Source organism: Egretta garzetta, unplaced genomic scaffold, assembly GCF_000687185.1.
Source record: "Egretta garzetta isolate BGI_Z169 unplaced genomic scaffold, ASM68718v1 scaffold170, whole genome shotgun sequence".
In the NCBI taxonomy this organism is placed as follows: Eukaryota; Metazoa; Chordata; class Aves; order Pelecaniformes; family Ardeidae; genus Egretta; species Egretta garzetta.
The window spans coordinates 92,464-113,604 of record NW_009258380.1 but is presented as its reverse complement, the minus strand read 5'-3'; the positions used below and the strand labels follow the sequence as shown (position 1 = coordinate 113,604).

The 21,141-nt window shown below is 37.4% G+C and overlaps 1 protein-coding gene across 17 annotated transcripts in view; it reads left to right on the top strand.

Annotated features, from left to right (window-relative positions):
• The window catches only part of CLASP2 (cytoplasmic linker associated protein 2), a 153,408-nt gene extending 135,563 nt beyond the window's left edge, over window positions 1-17,845 (top strand). For 16 of the 17 annotated variants that reach the window (XM_035896533.1, XM_035896523.1, XM_035896512.1 and 13 more), the window contains 9 exons: window positions 1,705-1,848; window positions 2,298-2,404; window positions 3,213-3,366; window positions 4,108-4,336; window positions 8,790-8,983; window positions 9,805-9,933; window positions 11,659-11,865; window positions 12,993-13,109; window positions 14,176-15,381. In XM_035896533.1, coding sequence (XP_035752426.1) covers window positions 1,705-1,848; window positions 2,298-2,404; window positions 3,213-3,366; window positions 4,108-4,336; window positions 8,790-8,983; window positions 9,805-9,933; window positions 11,659-11,865; window positions 12,993-13,109; window positions 14,176-14,262 — 1,368 coding nt within the window. In that variant the 3' untranslated portion in view covers window positions 14,263-15,381. Of the gene's footprint in view, window positions 1-1,704; window positions 1,849-2,297; window positions 2,405-3,212; window positions 3,367-4,107; window positions 4,337-8,789; window positions 8,984-9,804; window positions 9,934-11,658; window positions 11,866-12,992; window positions 13,110-14,175; window positions 15,382-15,670 lie in introns of those variants that run through there. The other variant, XR_004842303.1, reaches the window with a different exon arrangement.
• Window positions 17,846-21,141: the final 3,296 nt, after the last annotated feature.

The window sequence follows — 21,141 nt, the reverse complement described above, 5'->3', positions numbered from 1 at the left end:
TATCATTCTGTCTAGCATGAGGCACTGGTTCTCTCCAGTGCATGGCAGACCTTGATGGTGAGCTGTATAAACTAGACATAGTTGGTTAATCTTAGAATCAAAGTTTCATACTACAAAGAAATTATTAAACGATTCTGGAGAACTTTATCTCTCATCCTTCATTGCACGTGTGTGGTTAGTTGCTATGTTGTCGGGTTTGTTAGCCTATCCAGTGAATATTCATCAGTTTGTACAAACATTACCAAGTCATGCAGTCAGTATTCCTTTACTGGAAGGAACCCAACCGTTTTGTAATTTACTGTGCTGCTTTGTCAGTAAAGAACTCTGATTTTTAATTCAGATTAAAAAATATATATATAGTAAAGCATGCTGTGGGATGCGGATGACCTTAAAGATGAACTACTAAAACTGAGGATGTGGGAGGTGACATCTAGCAGAACTGCAAACTCCCATACTTAACAGTTTTCATCTTTAGAATATGTAGTCAGCTAAATTATTCTTCATGATGTTTGCCTATCTTTTTAAAAGATAAAGGAAGTGGGGCAGGAAGAGGGGAAGGTTAACTAACTAGTTTGGCTGTAGGATAACTTATGGATAACTCTGGAGCCCTCAGCACAAGAAGGACATGGAACTGTTGGAACGGGTCCAGAGGAGGGCTACAAAAATGATCCGAGGGCTGGAGCACCTCTCCTATGAGGACAGGCTGAGAGAGTTGGGCTTGTTCAGTCTGGAGAAAAGGAGGCTACGGGGAGACCTGATTGCGGCCTTCCAGTACCTAAAGGGGGCCTATAGGAAAGATGGGGAACGTCTTTTTCATAGGGCCAGCTGTGTTAGGACAAGGGGAAATGGTTTTAAACTAGAACAGGGTAGGTTCAGGCTAGAGGTAAGGAAGAAATTTTTTACAATGAGAGTGGTAAAACACTGGAACAGGTTGCCCAGAGAGGTAGTGGAGGCCCCATCCCTGGAAACATTCAAGGCCAGGTTGGATGGGGCTCTGAGCAATCTGATCTAGCTAGCGGTGTCCCTGCTCACTGCAGGGGGGTTGGACTAGATGACCACTAGTGGTCCCTTCCAACCCTAAACATTCTATGATTCTATGATTCTATGATTCTAATACCAAGTGCTGTGATCAGAACACAAACTCAAGACTATCTCATTCCAAATTAGGGTATCTGTTTGGGTTTGGGGGATTTTTAGGGTGGGTTTTTTCTAATTTCTAAAGCGATTACTGTTCCTTTTCAAGCCTAGTGTGTTGATTATCCATCATCTGTAATTACCATTTGCAGAACTCAGGAGAAGGAATTGCAGGCTTGGTCCTGCCTGGTGTGTTCCATTCCTCTCTTTAAATTTGTTCAACTTGCCCAAACCCTTTAAAAGCCACTTTGCGAATTCCTTCAGCACTTTTTTTTAGTAAGCAGGGACCTGGGGTTGGGGGGATTGGGGAACATATTTCTGAAAGACCACTTATTAGGCTGATTGTGCAAAGGGTAAGCTCGTTGTTGTCTACCTGGATTGTCAATATCTGAACTTACAGTTTACCAGCAAATATGAATTGCTTTTGTTCACATCTGTTAACAATTTTATTCAAGCTTGATCAAGACTTAAGTCATGTTTTGTGTTTACCACTTATTACAGCATCTCTTGCTGATAAAATTGCTTTAGAAACTCAAATTAGTGTCTTCAATCTGTACCTCCTCCTTCTAGGCTGCACAGTCAGTGCTGATTTCCCTTTTTGAACTCAACACTCCAGAGTTTACAATGCTATTGGGTGCTTTACCAAAAACATTTCAGGATGGAGCCACGAAGCTTCTCCATAATCATCTCCGGAATACAGGCAACAGTGGTCAGGTATCTACACCTTTCCTATTATTCTTACTGAAGTTACTGGTGTTTTGAAACTAAGTCCCATTTCAGTAGAGTTATTTGTGAGAGCAAGAAGGTTGGAGGAGGAGGGCAGGTAACCCAAATCCTGTGTAGAAGTCTGTCTTGGTAGCAGATACCACTCTTTATGGAATGCCTTTTCTCTTTCCTCCAGAGAATGATACTTTCTAAGTCTAGGGCGCTTCAAAGTGACTTAATAAGTTTGAATGTGCTTTTTAAGAGTAGTTTATCTTTTACTTGACTTGTTTCAAAGTTATACATGATTGAAGTTACTAGTAATTGGTTAGCCAATCTAAGAAATTAAATAGAAGCTCTTTAAATGTTTCTGGGCACTAGAAAATAAGTAAGTACAATAGCAAGTTAAACAGCAAGCTGAAGTCCTACTGGAGTATCTCTTCTCACCTCTCCTCCTGCAGGGATCAATGGGAAGTCCTTTAACAAGACCTACTCCACGTTCCCCAGCAAGTTGGTCAAGTCCCCTCACTTCCCCAACCAATACATCGCAGAACACATTGTCACCAAGGTAATGTAGGCTGGTGTTGCTACAGTTCTGCATCTAAGGCTTCATTACACATTATCCAAAATTGTCACCCCAACAGTGAAAGCATGGATCAAATTTTGCACAAAGTGACAGATGCTGAAAGATAATCACCTTCCCTCCACAGAATGACAGTACAGTGAACTGCTTAGCCTCCCTGAAGGGTCTGGCAGGTGCCAGGGCTGGCCTGAAGTGGGAAGGGCTGCACACCTTGGAGTGCAAATGGATTAGCAAGAGAAGGAACGGAAGTGTTCATCTCTAGCAAGTGTTAGAATAGGTCAGTTAAGTCATCAAACCAGACTTAATATTGGCGAGACTAAGAAAGTAGTAGTTCATAAATGTTCCAGTCTTTAATTTTGTGGTACCGACATGGATTTTGTAATTTTGCTTTTACCAATCAACTTACTGTGAAAACTGTTGAGTTTTATCAGTCCTCCTTACTTTGGAACTTTTTTCAGAAAGAGATAATGGTGTAAAAATCCCCGTTGTTTCATACTCATAAAACAGGACAAAAGAAGTTTGTTTCTTCAGCCAGGTGCTGCTACGTAATGTAGCCCTTCCCTTAGCTAGCTACTCCCAGTGCTTTCTCTGCCAGTGGCAGTACACTTACTAAGATGTACCATAGTACAGTTTTGTTATGTGGAGAGCCAGCTTTCTTCCTTAATGTGTTTCAAGAAAAATAATTTTATTAATAATTCTTTAGTCTCTGTAGTTTCACAGTGATGTTTTTTAAAAATATGGGGTCACAGAATAAATCCATCTTAATTCCTGTGTCCTTCTCTGTGGCCCACAGTGCATTTGACTATGACACTGAAAATATGAATTCTGAAGATATTTACAGCTCTCTTCGTGGAGTCACTGAAGCCATTCAGAATTTCAGTTTTCGTAGTCAGGAAGATATGAACGAGCCTGTAAAACGAGATTCCAAAAAAGATGATGGTGATTCGGTGAGTATTTAAACTCTGCACGTCTTGGTATCACCAAGCCAAGCTGATGACTGATTTATTACAGATGATAAAGCATCTTTTTCAGTAGGTTTATGTGTTACAACTTCTGAAATGAGACATTTCTCCTACATTACTTCAAAACTTTAGAAAAATATGTTCCTAGTCTTGAACCACATTTGGAAATGTAAATGCTAATTCCATGTAGCTCTAGCTGTTTGTTTATTTAAAACATTAGCAATTTAAAAATAGACTGTCTTGCAGAGCAGCTGGAGTTCAATGTTTGAGTGGTCTGCACCTTAATATATGTTTTTCCAAAGGTTTTATTTTATTCCATACAAAACCTGTGAGTTTTTCAGTGTTATATGCAGCATTTTAAACTTCTGTTTCTGTGGAACTTTGGCTTTCAGCTTTGAGCTTACTAAATATGTATATCCTTAAACATGTTTTTAATTACTTGGCATCAAACTTCTGAGATAAAGTACTGACAGCTGCTTCTAGCTCATGAGTTTTTTTGAACTGTACACTTTGCCTTTTTTGGGGATGGGGAAAGGAAAGCAAAGTTTAGGGAACTGTTTCTAAGACTTCTTATTTGAAGGCTAGTTTGAAATTTTTGAAATTTCAAATTTTTTCCAATTTTTTGAAATTTGTAAGTTTTAGCTAGATAGGTGAATTAGTAATGTGGTTAATTGAAAAGTGTGAGTATGTATTTCGTATGCCTGTATGATATTTCTTTTCCTGCAGATTTGCAGCGCTTCTGGAATAGTAGACCTACGAGCAGGAAGTGGTGTGAGCGACACAGGCCGAACAGCTCTTGATAACAAAACATCATTACTCAACACAATGCCTCCCCACTCTTCACCACGTTCACGAGATTATAACCCATACAATTATTCGGATGGTATCAGTTCATTTAATAAATCTGCTTTGAAAGAAGCCATGTTTGATGATGATGCAGAGCAATTTCCTGATGGTAAGCTTCAGATTGCATTCTGTGCTAGAAGAAAAATGGTGAGATTTTCCATCTTTAGGTTCAGCTTCTGAATTTGTCATTGGGAATATATGTATCATAAGTGCTGCTGCTTTGAGAGGTTTTCGCAAATACCATATTTCAAATTAGGTCCTTTGTTAGTAATCCTTTTGAGTGACATTGTTGGATTACTTGGTATTTATAGAGATTAAGGGTAAACATGAGATAAATGCTGAACCATATTGTGTACTTCTGATAGCACATCCTGTAGCAGTATTGTCAATATAAATTTACTTACCAGATTGCTTTAAGATTGAAATAGGGGGGGGAGCAGATTTACAGCAAGGAAGTAAAACCAGTTTGGGAATTAGGTGAAAGATTAAGTATTTTGTTAGTAATATATTTGTATTTGAAACATGACATTGGTGTTTCCTATTGACTAAACATTCTTTAAAAAAAAAAAAAAAAAAAACAAAAACCAAAACCACACACAAAAAAAACCCCTCCAACCCCCCCTGCACTTTTTACCAGGAGGGTGGTTCTTTTAGCCCACGTAAATCTAGAAACCTGGGCTGTTGTTCTGTAGGCTTCTAGAGCTTCTTTTTAATATTTCTTAGTATAACTTTGGGTAATTTTTTTATATCAAAACATTGGGAAGGTTCCAAAGTATCACTGCTATTGTTATTTAAAAAGTAGTAGGTGGTTTTCATAATCTGATATTCACTATTGTTGATATTTCATATTCAGTTATAGATTACAATCAGTCTTTAAGTAAACAAATTTCTTAATAGTGAGGGGCAGATGAATTTTTCCTCTTCTGACCATTTTGTTTCTGTCATCCAGCAAAGTTGTGTTATAGAAACTGTTGAAAAACAAAGGTATTTTCTGACGTGGTGTTTTATTCAGCTATTCTATAAGTTGGCTTTAAGTTTACATTAAATTAAAAACAAATCCAAGTAAGGTGCATTTCTCTTTGCTTTCTCTTCTGTTTAGTGAAGAGGCATATGGCCAATTATTATCTTCTGAAAAAGATTGAAGGGAAAGCAAATGTTTACAGATCATGTCATGTAAATATTAATAATTAAATACCTTTGTCATCCACATACAAAGCCAGTTTGTGATTGAGATTCTGTATTACAGGGATCCTATTGTTACATGGGATAAGCCCCTTTATACCTTCTCAGAACATATTTCTGAATACTGCATTAAACCAAACGCAATCTGTGCTTGCACCAGCATGTTCTGGTTTTGTGAAAACTCGTGACTGGCTGGAGTCGAAGCATCCCCATCCAGTATTAGTTTGTCCTGTCTGGAGTAGTGCAATGCATTATTTAGGTCAGCTTTTTAATGGATCTTAACAAAATACTTGCATTCATTCCTGTGTTCACCCTTAGTTTTTAGTTATAGCATGTGCATTCTGTTATTTGTGTGTTACTTTCAGAATTTCATCTAAGTTAATTTTGAAAAAGTGTGCATGGAAAAAGTTACACTTGGCAAAACACTTTCTGCCCATAATCCCTCAATTAGGACTTGCATGCTTTTCCCATAAACCTGAAGCATTTGTTGGATGTTAGATTTTAATTTTCAGGAACTCGACAGAATTGCTGTCTGTTAATGATGAAGTCCTGCTTTTACTGGACTCCTACCTATCCTCTGCTGTTACCTGGAGAAAGATGCAGAAATGCAAGGCTAGATGGGAAAATCTTAGCTGCTTATATAGTCCCGTCCACAGCACTGAGGCATGAACATGTAGTCTGCAGGTGATTTGTCTAACAGCTGAAAATGCCCAGTGGAGGAGATGCCACAGCGTACCCCACATGGCCATTTGAGTGTTTTGCCTCTCTTACAGTAAAAAGGTTTTCAAAGTAACAGCCTAAATCTTCCAACCAGCAGCGCTTTTTTTGTTTTCCCAAAGGAGATCCTCTTTATCCGAAGCATAGGGAAACCTGGCTTTCTAAGTCACTTCGACTCTTTACAAGCAGTCCACGTCTCTGGTTTGAAAAACACTGTTCCTCTACAAAGAAGCTTTATTTATTTCAGCTTACTTCCATGAACTGTGCTTTCCAAACATCTTCCTTTTTACCTGCTGCTTTGTATATTGGCTTAAAATTTCTGCTTCTGTGTCTTGCCTTACACTTATCACATTTCTTCTTTCAGACCATTCCTCTGATTTATCATGATAATTTTCAATTTTTATCCTGTTTTCCGTAATGTTTGCAACTGCTCTTAAATTTGTCATCTGCAGATTTTATAAGTGGTCTCCGTATTCCTTTCATAGCATTAACAAAAGCATCAAACAGAACCAGGCTCTGCACAGACCTGAGCAGGGGCATCACTCGTATCCTCCTAGATTAATGGAAAGCCATTTATACTCCAGTTGCCGTGCAAGTGATTCATCAAGTTTTGTACCCATTTCGTTGGCATTTTTGGCCATCATGTTTGCATAGCTTCTGTATTAAGATGCTGTGGGTGACCATAGGAAAATCTTTACTAAATTCAGGATATATCTACTTTTTCCCTTTTAACCCTTATAACTGTTTATCCTGTCAAAAGGATATTATTTGATTGGTTTGAGAAGAGCTGCTCTTCATCACACATTTCTACCTCTAATGCATACTTTAATTCATTCAAAGCAGGAGTTGCATCTGCTCTTCCTCATTTGTGTTTCATTTTCTTTCTGAAAAAGAAATTTTGAGAGTAGATGTTGAGTATGATGACTTTTATGCTTCTGCATTCTTATCTGGAGAGTGTTTGGAAATGAAATGCTGGGTGCTAAGTCATACAGAGGAATGGAAGACACAGGCTGTGAAGGCACATCCCTCTTGGTTGTCTTCGTATTTTTCAGGAATTCCAGCTATTTCCTCCACTAATGGAGCTTCTTTCCTCCCCTTATTCCTACATGGACATGGCTGCTACCTTCTCCTCTCTTTACCCCTTCGCTCTATACATTCAAGTTGCCACTTCTTTCATTCTGATAATTCCAGAGAGAAAATAACTTTATTCAAACAGATATGGGTAGTTTTGCTACTTATGTGTCAATATGCATTCCCCAAAATAGGATTTACTAGAGCTGTAATCCTTACAGCTTGGTAGAACAAGTGCAACAGTTCTGGTAATAAAAGTAATGATTTTGCGTCTATAAAAGTGATTGTCCATTCTGTGCATCTGTACTAATTAATAACCTGCCTAACGCAATTTCAGTCTGTCCTTCAGGCAAACATTAATGATCCATTTAGAGAGTCTGCAAAGCATGCATTAATATAGAGGCAGTAGAAGCACTTGCAGAAAAAGGTTTCTGCTTTCAGGTGCTCATGCTCCTGATTATTCATGCAAAACAGAATGCAAATAGGAATGTTGGGTACAAAACCAGTGTGATTTTTAAGCTAACTGATAGGCGATTTTAAGATACTTGATATGTGGTATTCAGCTTTTACTTGTTTCTTTGTACAGGTGCTTTCTACAACGTTTGTAAGTTACAATATTGAATACAGTCATGTAAGATGTTCAAGGGCTGCGATTTCAGTATATGACCTAACAAATTTGTTGTGGACAATCTATTTCATGTGTTAATAAATGGAATAATTTTAGGAAAGATGCAATGCAGGAACACTTGCATTTTATGCCAATACTTGCGACCTTTTTCTAGAAAAAAAAGTTTGTTTCTGTTAATTTATCCAAAACTCTCAGTGGAATGCTGTATGCTTTTCTGTCTTGATGATGGAATAAAGGCAACTTGATATTTAATTTTCATTAAGGCCATTTTTAAGTTTCTTGACTGTTTGCAGATCTCTCAGTTTGCAGTCCAGTGTTTACAGATACAGGTTGTGTTACTAATGCATTTTTCCATCATCATGGAATCCTCTCTAATCAAAATTAAGTCCAGAGCCATCTTGCAATGACTGCTATTAGGAATCTCTGTGGGACTAACGGCCTTGATTTGCCTCTATTTCAGCTGGTTTGTACCAAGCACCGTTCTTGTGCATTTTTTTCCCCCTGTTTGAACAGCCTAGCTAGTGCTGTGGAACCATGGCTTACAAAAGTCTAAGCAATTCTGTAATACTAATGGAGAAAAGACAAATTTATCATCTTGGATGGAAGGGTGATATGGAAAAGGTAGCACTTAGTGTGTAGATCAGGTTTAAAAGGATGCAGAGTATTTACCACTTTGGGTACCGCAAGCAATAAAAAACCTTGCGGTAAACTAGCTTACAGAGGTGGGGGGGTTGCAATATCATTGTGGGGGTTTTTTGATGATTGTAAGCTTGTTAAGCAATGTTGGCTGCACTGAAAATGTAGTAGCCAAACTGCAATTTTTGCAGGCAAATTCAGGGAAAAAAATAAAAGCATGCTAGAAAGCCAGCCAGCCAGCCTAGAAAATATCCTTCAGTTGTTCAACAGGCACTAATATTTATTTGCAATGATCTGAGAACTGTGTTTGTGTATTCCTTCTTGACAGAGCCTCCCATGGACCATTCTGATCTGGTTGCAGAGTTACTGAAAGAGTTATCAAACCATAATGAGAGAGTTGAGGAAAGAAAGGCTGCCCTGTACGAGCTCATGAAGTTAACTCAGGAAGAGTCTTTCGGTGTTTGGGATGAGCACTTCAAAACAATACTACTTTTGCTGCTTGAAACACTTGGAGATAAAGAGGTGAATTCAGATCAATCCAGTTAAGAACGTTAACAAAGCACATGGTTTGCTTTCAGTATCTTTGACATTTGTGTAGGTTGTAGGAAGGGCACAAATTCCAGTTAATCTTGAAAAAACAAAAAAACTGTGGAAATACAAAAATGTCATAAAGCCTGAATGCCCTATAGTGAAAAAGGCATCAGTAATACTCACCTTCTCAAGTATTCCTATTTGTCAATTCCCACGACAGATTAAATGAAGCATTTTTCACTGGGATTCAAAGCTTATCTGTTAATAGCCCCTGGTGAAATCTAGAATATCAAAACATCATGTATGGCAAAGCATTTCAAAATATATTTCTGAAATACAGTAATGCTCATTGTGAAGAGACGGAGTTCTGTGTAATTGTTCTCTACAAGGGCCATGTTTTTGAAATTACTGAGGATCAAAAAGACAATAAAGCTTGGCTTTGATTTGAAAAGAATTTATAAAAAAAAAATAAAATTAAAAATATATTTGTATGACGTAATACTAAAGGTCTTAGCAGTATTTGTAAAAAGTAAAATTGTTTGCAACTTCTGGGTAGCGTAGATAACTTAGGTTAGCGACATGTTTATGATATGCCACCTGAATTATCTGCAAAAAGAGAGATTGAGAAGAGTGAGAAACTGAAGATTTTTTTCTAGCTTTATTTGCTGACACTAGGTTCTTACTGAATATACGCGTAGAGCATAATGTGATAGTTTTACGTTATCAAAGACTTTTCCAGCTGCTGAACAAATGTTAAAATGTATGCCTGTTTAAAGATATGTAACTCATTTATTGTAATCTTAAATCTTTAGCATGCAATTAGAGCTTTGGCATTGAAAGTTCTAAGAGAAATTCTAAGAAACCAGCCAGCAAGGTTTAAGAACTACGCAGAGCTCACAATCATGAAGACATTAGAAGCGCATAAGGATCCTCATAAGGAGGTTAGTAACCAGTTATTCTATTGTTTGAGGTTATGACAAATTATTACAAAATTAAACAGCTGCCCAAAAAATGTTTGAGAAATCTCACTGAGGAAGTAATTTGTTTAATAGTCAAGCATTCAGCTGTTATTAGTTAACATGGGTATGCAAGAAAAAAAAAGAACTGCTGTTTAATAAGCTCTCAAATGCTTAATATCAGCCCTAATAACAATTGCCTTGGGTGCCGTCCAGGAGGACATAGTAACCAACGACGCGTCATCATAGCTCTTCAAGGAGTAACTGAAAGGAGTTTTTTCCATGTGTGACATCTTAAGCCAGATGCGGGTGTGCTGGAGCTCTGCAACAACAAGCTTTTTGATTTCATTAAGGTTCATGGTTGAGAGATGGGACTGAACGTGGCAAGGAATTGTCAAACCTTTCCGTTTTTAGCCAGCTCTGCACCATTCGAGAGTGTGGCTTTGAATGTTGTTAAGGGAGAACGCACAGGAACATATTAAAGGGAGGAGTTGGTTGTGGCTGAGAATGGTGAGGGGATTCAGTAGTAGAAGGGTAACTGCAACCTTGCTGAGAAGTATTTGTGATGCACGCATAAATAATAAAGGATAATGCATGTGGAGGTAAGAAACACAAATACAGTAACCACCCCAGCAGCAAATAGTTCACATCAGTGTCCCTGATGCTATAGAAAGAATCCGAGTTTATTATTAAATGACTACATCTTCTCCCTGCCCTCCCCGTGCAAGGGCAGTTACTCTGTATGGAACTTACTATGGAGTTCCAGGTTTTGAAGTTTGACTGCAGTTCCTCCCATGCCAATGACTTTTTGTCACTTAATCTGATACTAATTTCTGTTCTCCCTGCACCCTCTTGACTTGTTTCATATACTGTATTTATTACAGGGGCTTGTCCCCATCTTTCCTTCTCTGTTACTGCACTTTTTCTCTCTCTTGGTATCGTGTATGTGAGTGAGAGAGTAAAGGGGACAAGGATGGAGAGAAACAGTTATGGAAGTTTTTGTACATGATTGGTGTACAAACTGCAGATTTTGTACAGCGGTTTGTCTTGTTGGATGGCAGGCGCCACAGATGCACTAATAGGAAGATCAGATGTGAATTTTCTCTGTTGTGCTCATGTTGTATCCTGAGTTTCTGTACCTCTTGACTTCCTACCTAATTACTCTTGTTCTGCATATGCTTCAGGTTTGAAGTACTCTTATCATAGCTTCTGTCAAACTTAGAGGGGAGGCAAAACAGCTAGATTTACTTCTAGAAGTAGTAATCTAGGCGTGTCATTAAACATGGTTTTGAGATGAATATGAAAACATGTCAGTGATCACTGACATAACAAGCAAAAGAAATGACCACAGGAGAAATTACAGATTTACAAAGGTGGTGGTATTTCAATAGGTGGTTGGGAGCGTATTGCAGAACAGAGAAATTTCAGATCCAATTCAACAAGCAGGTTTGAAAAACTGATACGCATATTGCCAAGGATGTAGATTAGCCACAGAATATTGGGAAGAATCTTGGTTTTAGGAAGGTACGTCCAAGCATTGGAATCTTGTAAACAGATGTTCAAAGGGGTTTTCATTCACATATTTCTATGGTGTTGGAGGGCTCTTGGTAAGAAATTCTTATGCTCAAGACCATTACTGCCAGATAACAGGCCATAGTAAGTGTCTCTTGTAAATAATTTTTCCATGTCTTTTACTTCCTCTTTCAATAGGTGGTGAGATCTGCTGAAGAAGCTGCTTCCATGCTGGCCACTTCCATTAGCCCAGATCAGTGCATCAAAGTTCTTTGTCCAATTATCCAAACTGCAGATTACCCCATTAATCTGGCTGCAATCAAAATGCAAACAAAAGTCATAGAAAGAGTATCTAAAGAAACCCTTACTCAGCTTTTACCAGAGATTGTGCCAGGTCTAATACAGGTAAGGAGAGAAGAAAGAAAGGAAAAAAGAAAAAGAACCTGTATATATAAAAAATTGCAAAGACTTTGTAAAAATGATATCACTTGGCTCTCATGAAGGATTTTATTTGTCTGATAGCTGATGGTTGCTTTGATGTAAATCAACTCGGATGGTGGGAGCAAACTCTTTGATTGGCAGGTAGCTAAATTATAACTGTGGTTAGAACTCAAAGGGAATCTCAGTAGGATATAAAGTACTGGTTATAGTTAAGCTTGGTAGGTACTTCTAGCTATAAGATAACTTTTTGTTATTTGTATCTGTTTCCAGGCTTGGTCTGAAATTGTCCGTGGTTTATTTGTGTATAATTGTGGGGTTTTATCATTTGGGTTTTGGGGAAGGCAAGGGGAAAGAAGCAGTTGATTGGAGGAAGTATAGTAAAACGAGAAAGATATCAGAGGTTTCTCTTCTTTGTCTTTAACAATAAATTCTTTCCCAACTTATCAAGAGCCAGCATACATATATTTGCACATGATGGATAAAGACTTTTCAGAGTTCAACAGCTGCATTCTGCAGATTTCTGCCTTTAATGGGTGTGATCCAGTCGTACATCTGCAGGAAGGTAGAGGCAAAGAAGGGGCCCTCTGAGAAGAGGGTGTGAGTGAGACAGCCAGGCATATGGGGTACTAGCAAAGTGGCAAAAGAAACAAAATCATTAAGGAATGAGATGGGAGTTAACAAAAGAATCTTTAGCTGTTAAGAGAACACTTCTTTCAGAGTAGAAAAGCTCTAAATGGAGTGGTCTTCTGCTTTAAGTAAATATCTGCATAATCTAGCACAATTTCTCTTATGTACTCCTCTACTGCGTGACAGCAACTGTTGTCAGTGTAACTTAGGAACAGCATTGCGTGGGTTTTGATTTCAGTCTGGAAAATGATTATCAATGGCGATTAATAACCAGCCTGCTTTTTAAGTGCATGCTCTGTAGTTGCATGTTTGGGGGTTTTTTTTGTTGGAATGCTTCATTGAGCTACACTAGCATTCATTTACTGTAGACTTCAGTATATTTATTATAGTAAATAAGTAAATGCTTTCCGAGGCTTTTAATCATTAACTGATAAGGTATTAATGTTAATTTTATTGCTTTCTAGGGTTATGATAATTCAGAGAGCAGTGTTCGTAAGGCATGTGTTTTCTGCCTTGTAGCCATTCATGCAGTAATTGGTGATGAACTAAAACCACATCTCAGTCAACTCACTGGCAGTAAAGTAAGTAAAAGATACCATTTAAAGAAATCTTGGTTCATAATTGCATATATGCATTTGCATTTTGGTTGCAATTGCCAGAAAGTTTCATAGAAATATATACTTGAATGAGAATATCAGGGCTACTGAAACCCTCCGAGGATTAATATAACTTCATCATAAAATGTTCAAAACTGAAAATCCATAGATCTTTATTTATGCAAGTGTACAAACTTGAGCATCAAGAGAAATACCAAGTTATGTTTCTTACTGCTGTTTAGTGGATTTAGTTACGGGTTGTATCCTGGGTGTAGCAGCGATAATGGCTGTATTCAGCATGGCTTTTCCTATCAGTATTTCTTGTCTTGTTTTTCATGCAAGTTCCGATTGGAAAGCAATAAATGGAATACGTAGATGTTGCATACAGTGGTTTTATTTATTCTCCCTCCTTGTTATTTTGCTTTCATCAGTCCTTTCAGTACCTCTAATTTGAAATAATAATAATAGTAATCAGTCTGTGGTCCTTTTTGGTTCAGGATATTTATGATTTTATTGACATCTCTTTCATACAGTTTTTTGCAAGCTGTATGTTAATTGTGAATCTCTTTGTCCTTGTGAATAAAACAGGACAATTCATTTTGTATATCTTTGAATAAGACAGTTTTATCTTAAAAATACTCTTTGCCAGTGATTGTGTTGAATTTGATTCTAGACAGTACTGGAAGCTTTAGTAAGTACCAGCATCAACAACTCTTAACCTCAAAGTTAACTTAAAAAAAAAAAAAAAAAAAAAGCCCTCTACCTTACTTAGAATAGCATTGTAATTTGAGGAAAATATTCCATCTTAATGTAGCTACCTTAGATCATTCTCTTCTTTACTTCCTTAAAGATGCTTGAGCAGTTTCCTTATGATAAATTTTTCTGTGTTTGTTTTCATTGGCAAGTATGTTACCTTTGAATCAGCTGTGTAAAATACAATTTTGCTTTTGGGGAAAAGAAAATGATTTAACGTGTCCTTTGTTGTACCATTCCTGTAGTCTGTAAAGTTTGCAAATACTAAACAAAGTGAATTTCTGGCTTAAATTTGCAGATGAAATTATTGAACCTTTACATCAAACGTGCACAAACAGGCTCTGGACCAGGGGATACAACAGCAGATATGTCTGGACAAAGCTAATGAAGCTGACAAGAATTAACCAGGTCTCCTAAAGCAGGGGCAAGGCCCTCTTCAGTGAAAGGAAAATTCTCACATACAACTTTTGGAATGTTTTTCTTGATTTTTTTTTTTTCCCTTTCTTTTGTTTTGTTTGTTTGGTTTTTTTCCTTAACCAACGGCTGTCCTCAGCCTGCATGTGACTGTTGCAATAGAATTATTCCAAATCCAAGGAAAAACAGTATTAACATCAGTTGATCAAAGCAGAATAAAATTTAAAAATAATCTAATCCATCAGTTATCCTGTTCGCAATCCTCTGTGTCTTCCCATTAACTTTTGCCAGTGTTACTGTATTTAAAAAAGATTTTTTTTTAATGCTAATTAAAAAGGTATGCTTTAAGCTTCAGAAGTTAAAATATAAATTCTGTTGCTTTTATTCAGCTGCAGATAGCATTACTTTTTTATTGCTATTTTGTTTGAGTATCATGTCCTTTGCTAGAAACAAGAAGTGATGTGAACCAGGGCTGAACTAGTCTGAACTGCAGTGAGACTCGTTCGCTGTGGTGGTGGTTCATCATCTTATTTACAGCTTGTTTGGGATATTCTGGAGATTGAGAAATATGCCTATAAAAAAAGCTGGATTGATCCAGTTCTGTAAAAGTGATATTGTTCATTGGTTGTATGTTTGTTGCATAAATAAGAATTTAGTGTGCGCAGTAGAGGACTGGTACAACCAGTACCTCTTAATGTGGAAGACAGCCCTTTCAGGGTAGCATTGCTGACCTGGTGATAGTGTGGCAGTCTGCTTTTTAGCAGCAGAGTTAATGGTCACTTGATGGACGTGAACCATCCTTGTCACCTTTCGTTCTTCAAGCAGGATGCTTCAGAATGGAGTGCTCTGCCCAAGCATGCTCAGTATGTATTTATCTTTATCACTAGAATGTTTCCTCTCAACCTAATTGCTGGAACAAGTAGTCTTTGTATTGTAACTCACATGGGATTTTATGACAACAGTGCAGAAAACTATTTATTCGTTACCTTCCTAAAAGCACCGAGATTTTCTGCATTGAATTTAAAGGGGGGGGGGAGGGGGAATAGTCACAAATGCTATGGATCTTGCCACCCTTTAATTTAAAAAAAAATATATATATTTTGGATGAGTTGGGAAAGCTGCACCAAATTATTTGCATGGTTTTCTTGAATAGCATCCTCAAGACCCATCTGGATTAAGGTGTGGAATTGTTTCCAGGGTTTGTTTTTCCATTTTTGAAAAAGAGTTAGTTTATTGTGAATAATGGTTCTTTGTATTTATGGACTTGATAATGGAAAGAGAACAAAGATCAAGTAAATGTGTCCCTAAATGTTGTCTTTTTCTTTTTTTCTTTTTTCTTCTTTTCTTTTTTTTTTTTTTTTGGTCTTGGATATAAGCAGCAAGCTAATTAACTGAGAACTGGGATGAAACAGTGCCCTTCCCAGGAATGGTGGAACTTTTTTTTCCTGACTTTTTTTCCCTTTGACTGTGATGTTGTCTAGTTGTAGGAAGTGTATCCTGATAAGAGAGAAAATAGCGGTGCCAAGGATGATGATCTATGCTAGGCTAAAATTCTCTCTACCTCTTCAGGGTGACTAATTTTTGACTGAGCTGCTGCATATAGCACCCGGTGGAAGAACTATCTACAGAAAATATTCCTTTTTTTTTTTTTTGTTCCCGAATTACCACTTGATGTCTATTCAAAACTCTCTTCTTCAACATTGCAGCCAAATATCAGAAGAAACTACTTACACACTTTACTTGCTAGGAACCCTGAAAAGCAGAACTGAACAAAAATTAAGTCAGTTGCTTGTAGTTACATGAAAGGTTGTTTTCACTTTAGTTTGAAGTGAATCCAATAGAAAGAGCTAAGATGTGGTTGTTAAAGCAGCAATGCCGTTTCAGAGATTTATTTGGAGGAAAAGTTGTAGAAATATATATAAAGACTTAAAACCAAGACTGTCATAACTTGTCACTAGCCCTTTTTAGCAGCTACATCAAGAAAATAGTATCTCCTCTTTCTTTCCTTTGTTATGTGTAACATCCTTGTTGTTTTCTACTGTTTAATTACATTGTGTATTTATAGTTCTATGCTTACCATTGTGCATATACTGGCAATAAAATGTACATAACATTACTTAAAAAAACAGCAATGTATACATTCTGGTTTTCTGTTCTATTTGATCACATGCGATAAGAAAAATTATAAATGTGATTGATACAACATTGGTTAAAAAAAAATATCTTCATGTTTTGTGTGTCAAAATGATGTTTAAATACTCTTGTTACTAAATCTGACTTGGCATTTGAGAACATGCTGTGAATATAGGTAAGCTAGGCAAAAATGGGTTTTGGAAATTGCATAGAATCTTTATGAACACCCAGTTTCCTTCATCTAGGCAGGTTTTGTGTTTACTATTTCATTTATTTGTATGTTATATATTGTTTCCATTTTATTTTTTTAATATTTCAAAAATATTTTTTCAAGCTACAGTCTTGTAGTTTACATTTTGATTATACAAAAGATCACTTTAAAAAAAAAAATATGGCACAAATTCTAAGCTTAATAGTCCCATATGTTATTCCTGCTTTTTCTACAGGTAATACATATTTTCAGAGTATCATTTCAAGATGACTGCTGTTTGTCATCTTTTTGAAGATGCTATTTCATACTGAAAAAATAAGTTATTGAAACATACAGTATATATACTGGATGAACCTAATGTGGGTTTTTTGTGTAAACAAAAGTTGGTAAGAAAGAAGTAGTTTTATCCGCTATATGAATGAAAGATTTTGCTCTGGGTAGCAGGGGGGAAGAAAATATTTACACAAAGTTTGTCCCTCAGCTTTGCTTCTAAGCCATGTTTAAATGTTTTACGTGTGGATTCCCATATATTAAAATCTAAATGCATATATTTAAATTTATATTTTAGTTATGATATGACTAGTTCTGTTTCCAACAAAGATGGGGCTGCTATAGCGAATAGAATCTATTTATATTACACGGAGTCATCAGAATGTAAGAATTGGCAACAAAATTATTTCCACTGCGGCCAGTTATCAGATTCACAGCACTGCTTTTTGCCTTCATTTCCCATATGATAAATAGACATTAGCTCAGTTAAATTTGAGCAGTGATTAGTCATGCCTTACGTTCCTGCTGGAGGTGGCTTCTCTAACGGTTTAGCATAAAGATCTGGGGAAAATCAGGACAATTAAGACAATTACAAGTTGCTGTTCTTTCAGAAAAGGTTTCTTTATGTTCTTTGTAATATTCTGTAAAGAATAGGACATTGCAATCATTTGAATACTGAAATGTAATTCTTAAAGGTTGGGTTTGAGCTTAAAAAAAGAGGAAGAAGGAAAGAAAGCTACATGCAAAAAGTCAGGATAGAAAATGCATGTCTTGGATGTCTCGGACTTGGATGTCATTTGCTTTAAAGAATTTTGAGTAACACATTATGTTCAGCTGAAGTCTTAGCCAGGAAGTTGGGTTAGTAAATGTAAACTGAAAGGAGAGCTGATCGTGTAAATTTTCCTGAGTTGGGTTGCCTGTATGTTTTTGAAGATAAAGGTTGGAACAGACTGAGTTGTGTTTATTATTTGCGGTCTGAATCTCAGAGCAAAAAGAACAAATGTTTGTATCCCAAAACACTTACATATTCTTAGCAGTTTCTATGAATGTTTAAACATTTGAGTAAATTCACAAACATACCCACGTAAAAAGCCTTTTGAGAATGCAGGCCTGAACTGCTCACAGTTTAATTTTCAGCAAAAGAATTTAAATTCTGAATATAACATTGTCCCTTTGAAAACAGTTGTAAAAGAGAAAATAATCTTGAGGAATAAATCTATTGAATTATGCTACAGTTAATCCCTGTGATAGGCTAGTGAGAATGGTTCGGTGGGTTGTGGTACCTTTCACTGTGTGAGGCTGGGACTTGGCGAACACAAACACAGAACACAATAAACATAAATACGAAGGGGATAAATTGGCAGTTTGGGAACTGGAGGATTATCTGGAGCAAGAAAACTGATGTTTTCTCTCAATTAAAACAGTAAACTGATCACTTTTGCAGTTGCAGTCTAGTTCCAGGTAAGACGAAAGTCAATATTCGTATTACATTTTCTAAAGAAAACTTCTTACATTTCCCCCCCTACATTTTGTAATTAAGTCTTCCAACTCTTTAAAACCACATACTTTAAAGATTTGCTTCGTATATTATAAATGTTCTCTTAGTCTAAAATTTTTTTCTTTCTTTTTTGTTAAAACATGGAAGATTTTCAGTAATGTGGGAAGTTTGAGAAACTAGTCTGGCAAGTAGAAAAAAAAAAATCAAACTTCCTTTACTGTTTTTCCTATATTGTGCATATGTTTATATATTTAAGTATATGTTAAGACCTCAAGGGTTCCCAAGCTGTGCAGCTTGGATTATCCCAGTTAAAGCAGTTTCTTCATTTGCTGGTAGGATTTCAGGATAATAAGCACATTTCCTGGGAAGTTCCCTACTGAGGAAAGTTTGCTAATAGGTGATTTCTGCTGGGACAGAATCACAATTATGTAAACTGTTGTTCAACAGTAACTCTCAGAAACTTTGGAATGGTGTTTGGCAAGCAGTTTTGAATACTGTATTGATTTTTATCAAATATAAAGCTCTATAACTAGATGTATTTTAGGTAGATGTAAGTGATCCTAATGAAGCATATTTTGAGGCAGTAAGATTGGAAAAAATGATGGATAGTGAAACATGGAAAATACCTTTCTTCGGTGGAGAAAGCAACATACCTGCATATAACTGCTTGTTACCATTGGCAGTAGGTAGAAAGGTAACTAAACTTTCTCTTGGGCGTCGAAGTTTTACAAGCTTTCCGGTTTAATGTGCTTCCTTTCCTAGACCCTGCTGTTGTCCACCAATGCAAATCTTTGGACCCCTATAAATTCATACTGAAATCAGTACTGGAGTCAGTTCTGTGAACTACGTGTCAGGCTAGATGCAGAAGTACCGCCTGTCTGTCCAAGGAAGACTTATCCCGGTAAAAACAAACAATGTAGATTTAAGTTAGGCAGTAGACAGGTGTTCTCAAAAGGCAGCTAGACTGGTTAGTTATCCCTTTACCATCTATTAATCTCTGCCCTTGGCAGAGCCAACAGAGTACCTTGTGGGAGCTCCCTTCATCGCTTCCAGGCAAATCACACTGGGCAGCAATCTCAGACTGGTCCTCCAGCAGCACCCTGGGATCGGGAGCTTCTGCCGGAGGCGCTGGCAAAAGTGAACACCTGTCCTGGGCTTTTGAAGGTCTGCCTGTATGGAGCAGGGGGTTGGGTGGGGTGGGGCAATGCAAAACCCCATTTCCTAGCAGGGTTTGTTTAGCCTGAGCATATGTAGTTCATGCTAAAATACCAGGGAAGACAAGGAAACGCTGATTTCATCTTGGTTTAAACAGCTGAAGTGCAAGCCTGTGGGGGGAACTGGATGTGTCTGTTTCATAGAATCATAGAATGTTTTGGGTTGGAAGGGACCCCCAGAGGTCATCTAGTCCAACCCCCCTGCAGGAGCAGGGACACCACTAACCAGATCGGGTTGCTCAGAGCCCCATCCAACCTGGCCTTGAATGCTTCCAGGGATGGGGCCTCCACCACCTCTCTGGGCAACCTGTGCCAGTGTTTCAGCACCCTTATTGTAAAGAATTTCTTCCTTATATCTAGTCTAAACCTCAGAATTTTTTGTTTCAGTTAGAATTGCAGATTAGCATGTTCTAAAATGCTTCATTAATCTATCTGCTAATCTGAAATAATACATTTGAAATGTAGCTAATGGTGTACAAGTGCACAAAACCTCTAATCTGGTAAAATAGTAATTTCTGGCATGTTATTTTTTGTCCTTTCAGCACAGTTTGAACTTCTATGGATAAAAAATGTTGTTACAGCATACTAAATGTCATTATAGATGGTTGTATTTTATGTAGAGAAATTCTGAGGTGTTTGATACCGGTTTTGATCTCTTAGATGAAGGCTGTGGCCATGTTGGCCAACTAATCAATTGAATTATTTTGCCCAGACAAAATTGCCTGTCTTCCCTAAGGAGTTTTAGTGCATGACAGTTTATATTGCCTGTATATGCTTAAGAAGAGAAATCTTAATTGGATGTTACCTGATTGTTCAGAAATTGTCAGATGAAACTGTTTAAAACCTTACTCAGAAGTAACCACTGGTACCCCCGAGGCTGCCCTTTCTCAGAAGTCTGTAATGAGCCACTGCTGCTTGAACCATGGGAGAAAGGAGATTTTTGCCCTGTTAGGAAGCAGAAAACAACAGGGTTGTTACAGAATACGAGGAGAGAGAAGTGGTGTATATGTATTTAACCCCCTGCAAGTTGTAGCTCTTGTTCTTAAACACCTTGAAACCCAGTGTGGTTTGTAATGTTTTTAGGAAGGGGATTTTCTTGGAATACAAAATGTCTTGCATTTGCATTGGGAATTAAGAGGAAAACACTGATATGGGAGGATTTTGTCCACAAAGCCAAGACAGCATGATGCTAGAAAATGTTAGAGCTGGCAGAGTATCAAAGCTGCCTCAGAGCCTTGGGTAAAAAGGACTTTGTCCATTAGGAATGAGAAGGAACTGAGCTGTCTTTTCTGCATCAGAACATGCAGGAAGCCTGCATTGCCACAGCAGTGTGTGAGTAAATACTGATTTTTTTTTTTTAGGCTACCAAGTAGGCGCACAGCAAGCATAGACTAGCAGAATAACCAACACTTGAACTTGCCCACCTTTACAGACTTCTGAATCTTCTACTGAAAATCCTCACTCCATCCTTTGCCACAGCCATAAAAACCCTGCTAACTTTAAGTTTTGGTTCAGGTATGATGT